Genomic DNA, 16,885 nt, shown 5'->3' with positions numbered 1-16,885 from the left:
GGTTGTACTATGTTTCTATTGAAAACCCTAAACCAGAATATTTGGCTTTACGTATATTTATTGGCAGGAGTATTACAGGATCTTACAGACGGAATAGAGGTTTTCCATCTCGCTTGGAAAGCTTACACAGACACTTCAGCAGAATAAGGACATTCTCCAGATCGGAGCTCGGCACCGCGCAGTAAGCGATCTTCTTCAGGTTTTCGGGGTCACATAAGCTGTGCATTTCGGTGGAGTCTGGGGGCGGATGCTGCTTCATGATCCCGTACGCGTTGACCATGTTCTCCGAGAAGGTTGGATGGATGGCCATGTCGTAACCATACTGCTTCAGCGTTTTCATCATCTCATCATATCTGTGCGTCATGGAGGTCCGCTTCTTCTCGTCAACATTTCCTGTCGCAGGATCAGTAGCTGCCTGATAAAAATGTTGTACAGTGAGAGGAACATTCATGTGGTGGCCAAGAAGAAGTAATAGATGTCTCACTGTAGTGATTAGTAGCTGCCAAACATCTCCTCAAACATGCTTGGACCATCATCAATGAGACAGGGGACTCAGAGGTCAGGCATTAGGGTTACCTATAGTCCAGGGATGTGATGGTGGGATGAAGAATTCTTCTGTGATGACTATAATCTAAGAATATTAGAGACTATAAGAGAACCACGTACATACGGAATGAGGAACATATCATTAAAGAAGTTCTGATCTTATAGACTCCACGGGTTAGGGGATAAGTGTCTGATTTCTGGGACTCCCGGCAATCAAGAGAATTCCTCAAAATGCCTCTTACAGATCTTTCTGCACCCTGAACACTTATACTCATAAAGCTTCTATCAAGCCCGAAAGCGTCAGCCCCCATCTGGACTTGTTGTGGCGGATCCCCAATGGGGCAGATTTAACTACCCGGTCCTGTCGCGATCCTCGAGGTGCGTTCTCTGACGAGGATGAAGTCCGTCGTGATTCTTCAAGATCGTGTGTCCATTTTCCTGCATCCGTCGCTTCCCCGCTCAGGTCCGCCGGAGTTCACCTTCTTCTTCCCGGTGCTTGTAACTGCATTATATGCGACACAATTCTAAATCTTAAATGTTGCACGTTGTCTGAATCTGTCGTCCACGCTCCTGATTTGTGTCAAATGCAAGTCAGCGCGGTTGCGCCAAAATCAGATCGCGTGGGCCAAAAACCCCACTTCAATGTGGCGGAAAATTTGGCGTGAAACGGAAATAGTCGGGGTCCGATTAAAAATGCGCCTTGCGGACCCTTAGGAAGTGTGCTTCATTGGGGCTCATTTACTAAGGGTCTGCGGAGCGCATTTTTGTTGGGTTTCCTTCCGTTTCCACACCAAAGTTTTGTATGGAATTTGAAACTTTTTAGTTTGTATCCCATGTATTACCTCTATGATCTTCTGTGGGATGTTGGCTACAGACACCCCGTACAGTCTTGTCTGATCAGGAAAGATAAAGGTCAGTATTCTGCGATCCAGCTGAAAGGCGATCTCCCCTATGATCTGCTGCATTAGATGGAGCTGTTTGGAATCTGCGGAGGACAATGTTAGAAATTTACCACCATAAGTATACAGGACTCCTAGACCTCCCACGTGTTACCCAACTCATACATCAAAGAGTACAACTTTTATTTTTTGCAAATCCAAGTTTTGGGAGTGATCTTCAAACTGTACATGATTTAAATGGAAGCAGTGTAATTCTTAATATCCCCTGTGGTGGCGCTGGAGGTGCAGATGTAGAGGTTTTATACAGTATAGAGTGGAAACCAGAAGTTTACATACACTATATAAAAAGGCACATATGAATGTTTTTCTTGCTATCTGACATGAAATCAAAATGAACCATTTTTGTTTTTGGACAATTAGGATTATAAAAAAGAAGAATAATTTGTGATAGAATTTTAAAGCATTTGTATTACTTTCTGCAAAGTAAAAAGTTTGCATACATCAAAATTACTATGTATTTAAACAATTTGAGGCAGCCCACATCATGATTTCATGTCTTTGAATCTGGAAGGGAAATGTGGACTTGCACAAGTCTGGTTCATCCTTAGGTACAATTTCCCAAAACCTGAAAGTGCCTCATTCATCTGCACAAGGAATTATGCAGAGAGAGGGAAGTGCTAAAGAAGGTGAGGGGAGGGTGTAACAGCCTGTGAAGTTACATCACTAAGGGGCTCTGGAAAGACCCCCAGAGAACTTCTGTGTCATTAGCATCATTTTAAAAGTTGATTTTAGAAGGAAGGAGGCCATGGATATAAGAAGATTATCACAGTCACGGTTCCTGGATCTATGATTAAGTGCCCTTGGTTTATCATGATGGATTTTGATGGTAGATATAGTATAAAGGCAATGCTACCAAATACTAATGAAATGTATGTAAACTTTTGACATTGCAGAGAGTCATAAAATGCCTTAAAAAATTCCCTCTCTCATTATTCTGGCATTTGCCAAATATAAATAATTTTGGTCATCTTAATTAACCTAAAACAGGAAAGGTTTATTCTGATGTCATGTGAGGAAACAGATATGCGTGTCAGACAGCTCATGGAAACTTCTGGTTTCATCTGTAAGATATACATGATGCACAATATAGTTGTGTTTTGTAATGGATGTTGTATATAGGATACAATATAGAGGTGGTGTACTATATAAAGCTATATGTAGGGTACAATATAGAGGTGGTGCACAATATAAAGCTATATGTAGGGTACAATATAGAGGTGGTGCACAATATAAAGCTATATGTAGGGTACAATATAGAGGTGGTGTACTATATAAAGCTATATGTAGGGTACAATATAGAGGTGGTGTACTATATAAAGCTATATGTAGGATACAATATAGAGGTGGTGTACTATATAAAGCTATATGTAGGGTACAATATAGAGGTGGTGCACAATATAAAGCTATATGTAGGGTACAATATAGAGGTGGTGTACTATATAAAGCTATATGTAGGGTACAATATAGAGGTGGTGTACTATATAAAGCTATATGTAGGGTACAATATAGAGGTGGTGTACTATATAAAGCTATATGTAGGGTACAATATAGAGGTGGTGCACAATATAAAGCTATATGTAGGGTACAATATAGAGGTGGTGTACTATATAAAGCTATATGTAGGGTACAATATAGAGGTGGTGTACAATATAAAGCTATATGTAGGGTACAATATAGAGGTGGTGTACTATATAAAGCTATATGTAGGGTACAATATAGAGGTGGTGTACAATATAAAGCTATATGTAGGGTACAATATAGAGGTGGTGTACAATATAAAGCTATATATAGGGTACAATATAGAGGTGGTGCACAATATAAAGCTATATGTAGGGTACAATATAGAGGTGGTGCACAATATAAAGCTATATGTAGGGTACAATATAGAGGTGGTGTACAATATAAAGCTATATGTAGGGTACAATATAGAGGTGGTGTACAATATAAAGCTATATGTAGGGTACAATATAGAGGTGGTGCACAATATAAAGCTATATGTAGGGTACAATATAGAGGTGGTGTACTATATAAAGCTATATGTAGGGTACAATATAGAGGTGGTGTACAATATAAAGCTATATGAAGGGTACAATATAGAGGTGGTGTACTATATAAAGCTATATGTAGGGTACAATATAGAGGTGGTGTACTATATAAAGCTATATGTAGGGTACAATATAGAGGTGGTGTACAATATAAAGCTATATGTAGGGTACAATATAGAGGTGGTGCACAATATAAAGCTATATGTAGGGGACAATATAGAGGTGGTGCACAATATAAAGCTATATGTAGGGTACAATATAGAGGTGGTGTACAATATAAAGCTATATGTAGGGGACAATATAGAGGTGGTGCACAATATAAAGCTATATGTAGGGTACAATACAGAGGTGGTGCACAATATAAAGCTATATGTAGGGTACAATATAAAGCTATATGTAGGGTACAATATAGAGGTGGTGCACAATATAAAGCTATATGTAGGGTACAATATAGAGGTGGTGCACAATATAAAGCTATATGTAGGGTACAATATAGAGGTGGTGTACAATATAAAGCTATATGTAGGGTACAATATAGAGGTGGTGCACAATATAAAGCTATATGTAGGGTACAATATAGAGGTGGTGTACAATATAAAGCTATATGTAGGGTACAATATAGAGGTGGTGTACAATATAAAGCTATATGTAGGGTACAATATAGAGGTGGTGCACAATATAAAGCTATATGTAGGGTACAATATAGAGGTGGTGTACAATATAAAGCTATATGTAGGGTACAATATAAAGCTATATGTAGGGTACAATATAGAGGTGGTGTACAATATAAAGCTATATGTAGGGTACAATATAGAGGTGGTGTACAATATAAAGCTATATGTAGGGTACAATATAGAGGTGGTGTACAATATAAAGCTATATGTAGGGTACAATATAAAGCTATATGTAGGGTACAATATAGAGGTGGTGTACAATATAAAGCTATATGTAGGGTACAATATAAAGCTATATGTAGGGTACAATATAGAGGTGGTGTACAATATAAAGCTATATGTAGGGTACAATATAGAGGTGGTGTACAATATAAAGCTATATGTAGGGTACAATATAGAGGTGGTGTACAATATAAAGCTATATGTAGGGTACAATATAGAGGTGGTGTACAATATAAAGCTATATGTAGGGTACAATATAGAGGTGGTGCACAATATAAAGCTATATGTAGGGTACAATATAGAGGTGGTGCACAATATAAAGCTATATGTAGGGTACAATATAGAGGTGGTGTACAATATAAAGCTATATGTAGGGTACAATATAGAGGTGGTGCACAATATAAAGCTATATGTAGGGTACAATATAGAGGTGGTGTACAATATAAAGCTATATGCAGGGTACAATATAGAGGTGGTGTACAATACAAAGCTATATGTAGGGTACAATATAGAGGTGGTGTACAATATAAAGCTATTTGTAGGGTACAATATAAAGCTATATGTAGGGTACAATATAGAGGTGGTGTACAATATAAAGCTATATGTAGGGTACAATATAGAGGTGGTGTACAATATAAAGCTATATGTAGGGTACAATATAAAGCTATATGTAGGGTACAATATAGAGGTGGTGTACAATATAAAGCTATATGTAGGGTACAATATAGAGGTGGTGCACAATATAAAGCTATATGTAGGGTACAATATAAAGCTATATGTAGGGTACAATATAGAGGTGGTGTACAATATAAAGCTATATGTAGGGTACAATATAAAGCTATATGTAGGGTACAATATAGAGGTGGTGTACAATATAAAGCTATATATAGGGTACAATATAGAGGTGGTGTACAATATAAAGCTATATGTAGGGTACAATATAGAGGTGGTGTACAATATAAAGCTATATGTAGGGTACAATATAGAGGTGGTGTACAATATAAAGCTATATGTAGGGTACAATATAAAGCTATATGTAGGGTACAATATAGAGGTGGTGTACAATATAAAGCTATATGTAGGGTACAATATAAAGCTATATGTAGGGTACAATATAGAGGTGGTGCACAATATAAAGCTATATGTAGGGTACAATATAGAGGTGGTGTACAATATAAAGCTATATGTAGGGTACAATATAGAGGTGGTGTACAATATAAAGCTATATGTAGGGTACAATATAGAGGTGGTGTACAATATAAAGCTATATGTAGGGTACAATATAGAGGTGGTGTACAATATAAAGCTATATGTAGGGTACAGAAGTCTCTTATGATGCACGTTAAATGTAGTGCACAATATAGAAACACTTATAATACTGTATAGATTATATGTAGTGTACAAGTTTTTTTCAATAAACGTTATACAGTGGGGCACAGTTACTTACCCGGTCCTGTCGCGATCCCACGGTGCGTTGTCCGACGAGCATTCGGGTCTTCCGGGATTCACTAAGGTCGTGCGTCCAATTTTCTGCAGTTGTCGCTGCTGCGCCGAGGTCCGGCAGAGTTCACCTTCTTCTGCCTGGTGCATGTGAGTGCTGATCTTGCGACACATATCGTTTTTTAATTCCGTCAGGTTGTCCGATGGCCACGGCCCCGCGTGAAAGCCGGGGCCAAAATCCATTCCCGTGAGCCAAAATTCCAGGGCAATTCGGCGCAAAAAGGAAATATTCGGGAAACCCGACGGAATCGGAATTGTGTACAATTTTTTTCTTGATACCTTATACATTCGGGCAAATTTACTTACCCGGTCCTGTCGCGATCCCCGATTCGGACGGTCCGACGAAGATTAAGTCTGGCGCGATTCACGAAGCTCGTGTGTCCAAGTTCCTGCATCCGTCGCTTCCCCACCGAGGTCCGCCGGAGTTCACCTTCTTCTTCCCGGTGCATGTAAGTGCGTGTCTTGCGACACAATTCGAAATGTTAAATCCCGTGCGTAGTCCGAATCCGACTGGTTGTCCGACGGCCAGGCCCGCCCGATTTGTGTCACGTGCAAGCCGGTGCCGATGCACCAAAATCCGTTTGCGGCCGCCAAAATCCCGTTAAATGCGGCGCAAAACGGAAATCGTCGGGAAACTCGACGATAATGCGCTCCGTGGACCCTTAGTAAATGAGCCCCATTGTGTGCAATGTAGAAGTCACTGACAATCATGTGGTGTACAATATAGAGGTTTTATTTCCAATACATCCCAGTGCACTATATAGAAGTCACTTACTCTGAGGCGAGTGCACTCCTATTTCTTTGCTCTTTTCTGCATGTGAAGGAGACGAGAAGAAAGATAGAAATAATTAAAATTATAATTTGATTCATTTGATTGATTTTAACCCTTGATACAATAACAAGTAACAATATCGACCATGCTGTATAATAGAAAACACTGGTGGTTGGACGGCACATATCGCCCAGTGGCTCCGATGTACATCCCTGCCATCAGCTGCGGGGTTAAAAGATGGAGTCGGAGGAGGGAGGGGTTATTTTAAAGTCTGAGATCTCAAATGTAAAACTTATGCCAACACCCTAGTCATGTCCTATTGATAATATTGGGTTCTTAAAGGGGTTGGCCATGTTTCCTCATACAACGTGTGTAAGTGTGTGGGGCAGGAGATTAGGTAAGTTACGAATATACATCTAGTAATAGTTCTCCTGCACCTGTTTCCTGATCTGTAAAGTGAAGCCTCCTGTCTTTTACTTCATCAGCCAGAGATTCCTGACCATAAAGTGGCCGCAGATCTGTTCAGTTAGAGATAACATGACCCTCCATCTGCGGCCATTTTGTGGCCAGGAATGTCTGACTGATGAGGTGAACAACAGGAGGAGGCTTCACCCTACTTATCACTTACCTAATATCCCGCCCCCCCCCCCCCACACACACACACACACATGAGGTAAAGTGGCCAACCCCTTTAAGTCCCTAGTAGGGTCATGACCTCCACATACTCAAGAGTTGAGGAGCAATGAACATCTTTTCTTTTGATATCTCTTTTTCTTAGACATACCCCCATAGTAGTGCATGCGCAGGTACATGGACACCTCAGATTGGACACCGGACCATGTACTGATAGATGGTATGTGTATGTGGGCGGGAGGGGGGGTATAGGATATAAATCCGGGGTGACCATGTTTTTCAATGTACAGGTAGTTCCCCACACCCGACTTACATACAACCCCTAGTTACAAACGGACCTCTGGGTGTTGGTAATTACTGTACTTTAGTCCTAGGCTACAATAATCAGCTATAACAGTTATCACAGGCGTCTGTAATGAAGCTTTATTGTTAATCCCGGTTCTGATGACAACCCAACATTTTTAAAATCCAATTGTCACAGAGACCAAAAAAAATTTGGCTGGGGCTACAATAGTAAAGTATTCAGTTTCGACTTACATACAAATTCAGCTTAAGAACAAACCTACAGAACCTTGTATGTAGCCCGGGGACTGCCTGTACATCTTTTCTTACCCGTCCCTGTGCCAGGGCTGCCATGTTGTGTGGTGCCTTCAGTTTGGTCCATGTGGCCACCATCCATCCTGGAGTTCTTGGGCGGTCTTGTTTGCTTGGCATCGCTATCCTCGTCTTCCTCGTCCAGTCTGAGCTTTGTCATATGACGCTGGATCTCCTCTGGATTGCTGTGTAACTTTTCCAAGTTGGTTCTCAGGTCTACGTTCTCCTGTAGCAGAAGTAACATCCTCCTGAGTTCCCTATTCTGGACCAGTAGTTCATCATTTTCGGTCTTGATGACCTCCGTCTGGGGGATGATGGTCAGATCCATTCTTTCTGGTTGTAGGATATCTTGCGTCTGGGGGGATGATGGCCGCCGTCACTAGGGAGACAATGAGAATCACGGAACCTCACAGAGCGGCGCTTTATGACATCACCCTCTCCTACGTATGGCAGAGGATGTTGTGTAGGTTTTACAAGATGTCTGAACCAGACAGAACAGGTTACAGTGAGGCCTGAGCCATTAATATAAAATACACCAGATTTACCAACATGGAGGATCCTGACTGATAAATCGTCACGTGTCCATAGTAACCAATCAGGGATCAGCTTTCACTTCATAGACAACATTGAAAAAATGTAAGCTGAGATCTAATTGGTTGCTATAGGCACAGATGACAGTTTACAGTTAGGCCTAATACATTATGTGGAGGTTACATGAATAATAATAAACGTATATAATATGTTTTCAGCAGGTTGTTATATCCTAAGATTGTAGAACCTTTGGCTACATTCACACTGCCGTTGCCCGCCGTACCGTAGCTGGTACATATCCTGTCTTTGTACAGGATACAGAGCCTTACAGTTCCACACGTGTGCTGCACCGTACCGCTCCTGTTGGGCGCCGGACACCCATTGCCGTCTATGGTGGACGTATATCGGCCGTATATACATCGTCTGTATATACGTCCCCCATACAGTAGTGTGAATGAAGCCTAATTCAGTATAATATCTAGTCTGATAGTTATAAAATACACCAGATTTACCAACAGTGAGGATCCTGACTGATAAATCGTCACGTGTCCATAGCAACCAATCAGGGATCAGCTTTAACTTCATAGACAACATTGAAAAAATGTAAGCTGAGATGTAATTGGTTGCTATAGGCACAGATGACAGTTTACAGTTAGGCCTGATATATTATGAGGAGGTTACATGAATAATGAAAGAATATAATGGGGCTTATTTACGAAGGGTCCCGCGGCTACATTTGACTTTACAGGGATCGCGCCGGGGATTGTGCCGCCCCCGATCGGATAATGGCACAGCTGCGCTGCTTTTACGCAACACAGAACATGGGGGCGGGCCGCTGGACAATCTGACAGATTTGGACTAAGTGCGGGATTTAACATTTAAATCTGCGTAGCAAGCCAAGCACTTACATACACCAGGAAGAAGAAGGTGAACTCCGAGGACCTGAGCGGGGAAGCGACACATGCAGGATATCGGGCGCAGGATCTTAGTGACTCCCCGCACAGCGCATTATACACAGACAATGCACTTACATGCACCAGGAAGAAGAAGGTGAACTCCGGGGACCTGAGCGGGGAAGAGACACATGCAGGATATCGGACGCACGATCTTAGTGACTCCCCGCACAGCGCATTATACACGGACAATGCACTTACATGCACCAGGAAGAAGAAGGTGAACTCCGGGGACCTGAGCGGGGAAGTGACACATGCAGGATATCAGGTGCACGATCTTAATGACTCCCCGCACAGCAAATTATACACGGACAATGCACTTACATGCACTAGGAAGAAGAAGGTGGACTCCGGGGACCTGAGCGGGGAAGCGACACATGGAGGATATCGGACGCACGATCTTAGTGACTCCCCGCACAGCGCATTATACACGGACAATGCACTTACATGCACCAGGAAGAAGAAGGTGGACTCCAGGGACCTGAGCGGGGAAGCGACACATGCAGGATATCGGACGCACGATCTTAGTGACTCCCCGCACAGCGCATTATACACGGACAATGCACTTACATGCACCAGGAAGAAGAAGGTGAACTCCGAGGACCTGAGCGGGGAAGCGACACATGCAGGATATCGGGCGCAGGGTCTTAGTGACTCCCCGCACAGCGCATTATACATGGACAATGCACTTACATGCACCAGGAAGAAGAAGGTGAACTCCGGGGACCTGAGCGGGGAAGCGACACATGCAGGATATCGGGCGCAGGATCTTAGTGACTCCCCGCACAGCGCATTATACACGGACAATGCACTTATATGCACCAGAAAGAAGAAGGTGAACTCCGGGGACCTGAGCGAGGAAGCGACACATGCAGGATATCGGGTGCACGACCTTAGTGACTCCCCGCACAGCGCATTATACACGGACAATGCACTTACATGTACCAGGAAGAAGAAGGTGAACTCCGGGGACCAGAGCGGGGAAGCGACACATGCAGGATATCGGGGGCACGATCTTAGTGACTCCCCGCACAGCGCATTATACATGGACAATGCACTTACATGCACCAGGAAGAAGAAGGTGAACTCCGGGGACCTGAGCGGGGAAGCGCACGACCTTAGTGATTCGCGGCACAGTGCATCATCGTTGGAGTGTCCGGATCAGGGTTCGCAACTCGGACGGGTAAGTAAATGTTTTCAGCAGGTTGGTATATCCCAAGATTGCAGAACCTAATTCAGTACATTATCTAGCCAGATAGTCATAAAATACAGTCATGGCCAACATTTTTGAGAATGACACAAATCTTCTATTGTCACATGATGTGTCGCCCTCTGGTTTGTCAGATGTTTATCACATACAGAGATACAAGTGCAATCATATTATGGGGAGCAGAAGCTATTATGGACAGTTAGGAGGAGTTACTGCAGCGAGTCAGTATTTGCAGTGTTGCCCCTTCTTCTTCAGGACCTCTGCAATTTTCCCTGGCAGCTCTCAAATCCTGACTGATCCCGTCCATTCCTGCACCATCACTGCTGCATTGTGTCACAATTTGTTGGTTTTTGTTTGTCCCCCGTCTCTTGATGACTACAAGTTCTCAATGGGATTAAGATCTGGGGAGTTTCCAGGCCATGGACCCACAATCTCTATGTTTTGTTCCCTGAGCCATTTAGATATCACCGTTGCTTTATGGCAGGTGCTCCATCATGCTGGAGAAGGCATTGCTCATCACCATCTGCTCCTGGACGGTTTGGAGAAGTTGCTCCTGGAGGACATTCTGGTCCCATTCTTTATTCATGGATGTGTTTTTAGGCAAGACTGTGAGAGAGCCGATTCCCTTGGCTGAGAAGCCGCCCCACACATGAATGGTTGCAGGAGGCTTTACAGGTGGCAGGAGATAAGACTGGTGGTATCGCTCACCTTGTTTTCTCCCAACAAGCTGTTTTCCAGATGTTCCAAACAATCGGAAAGGGGATTCATAAGAGAAAATGACTTTCCCCCAGTCCTCAGCGTCCACTCCCTGTACCTCCTGCAGAATATCCGTCTGTCCCTGATGCTTTTTCTGGAGAGAAGTGGCTTCTTTGCTGCCTCCTTGACACCAGGCCTTGCTCCAAGAGTCTCGGCAGTGTCACAGTGCGTGCAGATGCCTCACACCTGCCTGCTGCCATTCCTGAGCAAGCTCTGCACTGCTGGGATCCCAATCCCCAAGCTGAAACACTTGTAAGAGACGGTCCTGGCGCTTGCTGGTCCTTCTTGGGCTCCTGGAGCCTTTTTGGTAACAATGGAGCCTCTCTCCTTGAATTCCTTGATGATACGATAGATTGGTGACTGAGGTGCAATCTTTCTAGCTGCGATACTCTTCCCTGTTAGGACAGGTTTGTGCAGTGCAATGATGACTGCACGTGTTTCTTTAGAGATAACCATGGTTAACATAAGAGAAACAATGATGCCAAGCACCAGCCTCCTTGTAAAGTGTCCAGTGGTGTGATTCTTACTTAATCCTGACAGATTGATCTCCAGCCCTGTCCTCATCAGCACCCGCACCTGTGTTACTGGAGACATCACTGACACCATGTTAGCTGCTCCGCCTAAGGCGCCTGCAATGAAGGTGAAATGTTCTTTGCAAATATTGACTTTGCAATTAATTGCTGTTAAGCTGATCCCTCTGTATAACATTCTGGAGTATATGCAAATTGCCATTATAAAACCTGAATGGGGGTGGATTTTGGTGTCCTCGCACTGCTGTGCTCTGTATTCTCTAGCCTAAACTTCTTTTTATTACTTTTCCTCTACTCTGAGTCACTTCTGTATCAATGAACCAGAAGCCCTGCAGAAGACTGCTGAATCACAATCAGCCCCTGACACAACCAAGAACTATTGACTCTTCAGAGAACAGAAAATAGTAAATTTACGTAGAGATAATTTTTTGCCAAAACTTCTGGCATTGCCCCTAAAAGTCAAAATCCATACAACTTAAACTGCTGCGGGTGAATTCACCTTATAAAATAGGTGCAAGGTAGAAGTGACTTTAAGTACTGGGGTCTGTAGGTGGCAGCAGAGGGACAGGCTCCTTCCTTGCATCACACATCATCACCCTTTACTGGCACATTGTAACGAATCCTCCTGCTACGTGACCAGGTGACTATGAGAGCTCAGAGGGAAATTTTAATTCATACCGTGGCAGTTCTCTCATCACAATTTCAATGCTCCTGGTACCCCTGTAGCTTTCACCATTTTTAACAGGTATTCCTAAATCTTCCCACTCCAGCATGGACCAAGCTGCATCTTCTGTTTTCTCCCAACCCCCATAGACGGACCTCAATCCCAGGGTTGTTCAGGATTTTAAAACATTTTTCATAAGCAGCGCCACACCTGACCCCATGGTTGAGGCTGGTACTGCAGCTCAGCTCTATAGAAATGAATGAGCTGTATAACAATAGCAGGCACTGCCCATGGTCATGGCGCTGATTTATGATAAACCAGATCCGGGCACCGTGACTGTGGTAATCTTCTTATCAGGGGCATAACTAGGAGACTTCTGAATGGGCCTATATACAGTATATATACACATCATATTATTGCACATACAGCATATACACACCAAATACACACATACATACCATATATACACTGACAAATACAGTACCATATACAGTATATTAAAAAAACACACAGCAAATACACATCACATATACACACACAGCATATATACACATACAGTACCATATAAATACATACATCCATTTATACACTCATATGTATATAGCCCCAGGGGGGCCACAGATGTGACTTCATGCAGCCCAGTAGCTGCTGGCCACATGGGGGAAGTAGAGATGAGAGATTCCTGGTCCTGCTGTCCCTCTCCCACAACATTTCTTATCTGAGCTACCGGCTTGGCTGTGCCCTGAGGATGTGCAGGGGAGTAACTTGAGGGGGTGTAGAGGTTGCAGTCGCACCAGGGCCCAAGAGGCTTTGGGGGCCCATAAGGTCTCACTTTCCCATATGAGAAGATTAATACTATAAACCATACATTATAGTCGGGGGCCCGGCACAGACTTTGCACTGGGGCCCATCAGCTTCTAGTTACTCCACTGAGGATGTGCACTATATATATATATACAAGCAGTCCCCGGGTTACATACAAGATAGGGTCTGGAGGTTTGTTCTTAAGTTGAATTTGTATGTAAGTCGAAACTGTATATTTTATAATGGAAGTTCTAGACAATTTTTTTTTCTTTTGCCCCAGTGACAATTGGAGTTTCAAAATTTTTGGTGTAATTGGACCAAGAATTATCAATAAAGCTTCATTACAGACACCTTACAGCTGATCATTGCAGTCTGGGACTATAGTAACATCCAGAGACTTCACCAGAGGTCACAGTGGGCAGAGGGGTCAGTCTGTAACTATGGGTTGTCTGTAAGTCGGGTGTCCTTAAGTAGGGGACCGCCTGTATATATATATATATATATATATATATATATATATATATATATATAAACACATATACACACACATATATTATACTGTACAATATAATGTATATAATAGTGCAGATCCTCCATCCTTTAGTTTGGCAGGTCGGGTGGCTGGGCCCCCAGACACCCTAGGCCCCTGTAGCAGCTGCTAAGGCTGCTACCCCTGTAGTTACTTACATTACTTTATACACTTAGTGGAACTGTTCTTAGTGAATAAAAAACAGCACACCAACAAAGAAAGAGTTAAAAATAAATAAATAAATAAATCACCTGAGCGCCTCTCGGCATCGTCAGCTTTTAATTTATACACAGGCGGTATTATTCCAGCGTGGGGGGTGAATAAATTAATAGAAGGTAACATCAGCCTGAGCGCCTGGGGCAAACAAGTATTTTTTAAAACTCCCAGGCCCACATTTATCGCCCTTCCGGTTTTGTGAATCATTTTTAGCAGTTCATATTTTATATGATGAATTTCAAGGCGAGTGGGAGTGGTTTCCGATTTGAAAACTTCAAAAAATGCACAAATGCTGTCAACTGCCCGCTGAAATACACTGGGGTTCATTTACTTACCTGGTCCTGCAGAGTTCAGAGAAAGTGCATTGTCCGTGTATAATGCGCTGTGTCGCGATTCACATAGATTCTGCGCCCGATATCCTGCATGTGTCGCTTCCCCGCTCAGGTCCCCGGAGTTCACCTTCTTCTTCCTGGTGCATGTAAGTGCATTGTCCGTGTATAATGCGCTGTGCGGGGAGTCACTAAGATCGTGCGCCCGATATCCTGCATGTGTCTCTTCCCTGCTCAGGTCCCAGGAGTTCACCTTCTTCTTCCTGGTGCATGTAAGTGCATTGTCCGTGTATAATGCGCTGTGCGGGGAGTCACTACAATCCTGCTCCCAATATCCTGCATGTGTCACTTCCCCGCTCAGGTCCCTGGAGTTCACCTTCTTCTTCCCGGTGCATGTAAGTGCATTGTCCGTGTATAATGCACTGTGCGGGGAGTCACTAAGATCCTGCACCCCATATATCCTGCATGTGTCGCTTCCCCGCTCAGGTCCCCGGAGTTCACCTTCTTCTTCCTGGTGCATGGAAGTGCATTGTCCGTGTATAATGCGCTGTGCGGGGAGTCACTAAGATCCTGCACCCGATATCCTGCATGTGTCGCTTCCCCGCTCAGGTCCCTGGAGTTCACCTTCTTCTTCCTGGTGCATGTAAGTGCATTGTCCATGTATAATGCGCTGTGCCGCGATTCACTAAGATCATGCGCCCAATATCCTGCATGTGTTGCTTCCCCGCTCAGGTCCCCGGAGTTCACCTTCTTCTTCCTGGTGCATGTAAGTGCATTGTCCGTGTATAATGCACTGTGCGGGGAGTCACTAAGATCCTGCACCCGATATCCTGCATGTGTCGCTTCCCTGCTCAGGTCCCCTGAGTTCACCTTCTTCTTCCTGGTGCATGTAAGTGCATTGTCCGTGTATAATGTGCTGTGCGGGGAGTCACTAAGATCGTGCGCCCGATATCCTGCATGTGTCGCTTCCCGCTCAGGTCCCTGGAGTTCACCTTCTTCTTCCTGGTGCATGTAAGTGCATTGTCCATGTATAATGCGCTGTGCGGGGAGTCACTAAGATCCTGCGTCCGATATCCTGCATGTGTCGCTTCCCGCTCAGGTCCCTGGAGTTCACCTTCTTCTTCCTGGTGCATGTAAGTGTATTGTCCATGTATAATGCGCTGTGCGGGGAGTCACTAAGATCCTGCGTCCGATATCCTGCATGTGTCACTTCCCAGCTCAGGTCCCTGGAGTTCACCTTCTTCTTCCTGGTGCATGTAAGTGCATTGTCAGTGTATAATGCGCTGTGCGGGGAGTCACTAAGATCGTGCGTCCGATATCCTGCATGTGTCGCTACCCCGCTCAGGTCCCCGGAGTTCACCTTCTTCTTCTTCTTGGTGCATGCAAGTGTATTGTCCGTGTATAATGCGCTGTGCGGGGAGTCACTAAGATCCTGCGCCCGATATCCTGCATGTGTCCCTTCCCCGCTCAGGTCCCCGGAGTTCACCTTCTTCTTCTTGGTGCATGCAAGTGCATTGTCTTGCGACACAATTTGAATATTAAATCTGAATCAGTCGAATCGTCCGATGGCCACACCCCCCTGATTTGTGTCGCATGAAAGCAATGCAGCTGTGCCAAAATCCGATCGCTTGCGACACAATCCCAGCGCAAACCCCTGTTAAATACCTGCGCAAATCCCAAAAACCGTGAACAGTCCGACAAAAGTGCTTTCTGCGATCCTTAGTAATTAAGCCCCAATATTCCTTTTATTGGAGCAGACATGCACTTATGTAATTTTATTTACTATACAGAGACTTATATGTGATTTGTGTAACTCAGCACTGTTAATTTTATTCATGAAAAATGCATGGGCATTAAAAAAACAAAAACAAAAAACCAGAAGGCGCCAGATTCAGGATTTCTGGTGCACGTTCTTCATGAATCTGGCACCTCCTGCACTGCCCCATTAACTCCTTAACGCCGCAGCCCTTTTTCGTTTTTTGCGTTTTCATTTTTCACTCCCCAACTTCAAAAATCCATAACTTTATTTTTCCGTGTACAGAGCTGTGTTATGGCTTATTTTTTTGCATAACAAATTACACTTCATAGTGATGGTATTTAATATTCCATGCCGTGTACTGGGGAAAAAAAATCCAAATGCAGTGAAATTGTTAAAAAAAACCCCCGCATTTGTGGTGTATTCTTGTGGGCTTGGATTTTACGGATTTCCCTGCACGCCCCAAATCACAGGTCTTCTTTGTCCTTGGGGTCGGTATGATTACGGTGATACCAAATTTGTATAGGTTTTATAATGTTTTCATACATTTACTATAATTAAAACCTCCTGTACAAATTTTTTTTTTTGATGACGTTTACAATGTTATCATTTTTAGGACTGTACGACCTTTAGATCACTTTTATTATTACGTCACATGTTGG

The 16,885-nt window shown here is 43.5% G+C and overlaps 1 protein-coding gene across 3 annotated transcripts; it reads right to left on the bottom strand.

Annotated features, from left to right (window-relative positions):
- Positions 1-40: 40 nt before the first annotated feature.
- On the bottom strand, positions 41-8,569 carry LOC140132404 (speriolin-like protein). Of its 3 annotated transcripts, XM_072151147.1 has the most exons (5): positions 8,491-8,568; positions 7,964-8,324; positions 6,722-6,757; positions 1,389-1,531; positions 41-415 (listed from the first exon to the last, which is right to left on the bottom strand). In XM_072151147.1, exons 2-5 carry the CDS (start codon positions 8,271-8,273, stop codon positions 83-85), a joined length of 822 nt encoding a protein of 273 aa, XP_072007248.1. In that variant the 5' UTR covers positions 8,274-8,324; positions 8,491-8,568; the 3' UTR covers positions 41-82. The 3 variants fall into 3 exon arrangements, with proteins under 3 accessions (XP_072007248.1, XP_072007250.1, XP_072007249.1); XM_072151149.1 differs by lacking the exon at positions 6,722-6,757 and having other exon boundaries at positions 8,491-8,569; XM_072151148.1 differs by lacking the exon at positions 8,491-8,568 and having other exon boundaries at positions 7,964-8,446.
- Positions 8,570-16,885: the final 8,316 nt, after the last annotated feature.

Source organism: Engystomops pustulosus, chromosome 5 (assembly GCF_040894005.1).
Source record: "Engystomops pustulosus chromosome 5, aEngPut4.maternal, whole genome shotgun sequence".
Taxonomy (NCBI): domain Eukaryota; kingdom Metazoa; phylum Chordata; class Amphibia; order Anura; family Leptodactylidae; genus Engystomops; species Engystomops pustulosus.
This window is presented reverse-complemented; position numbering and strand designations above follow the sequence as displayed.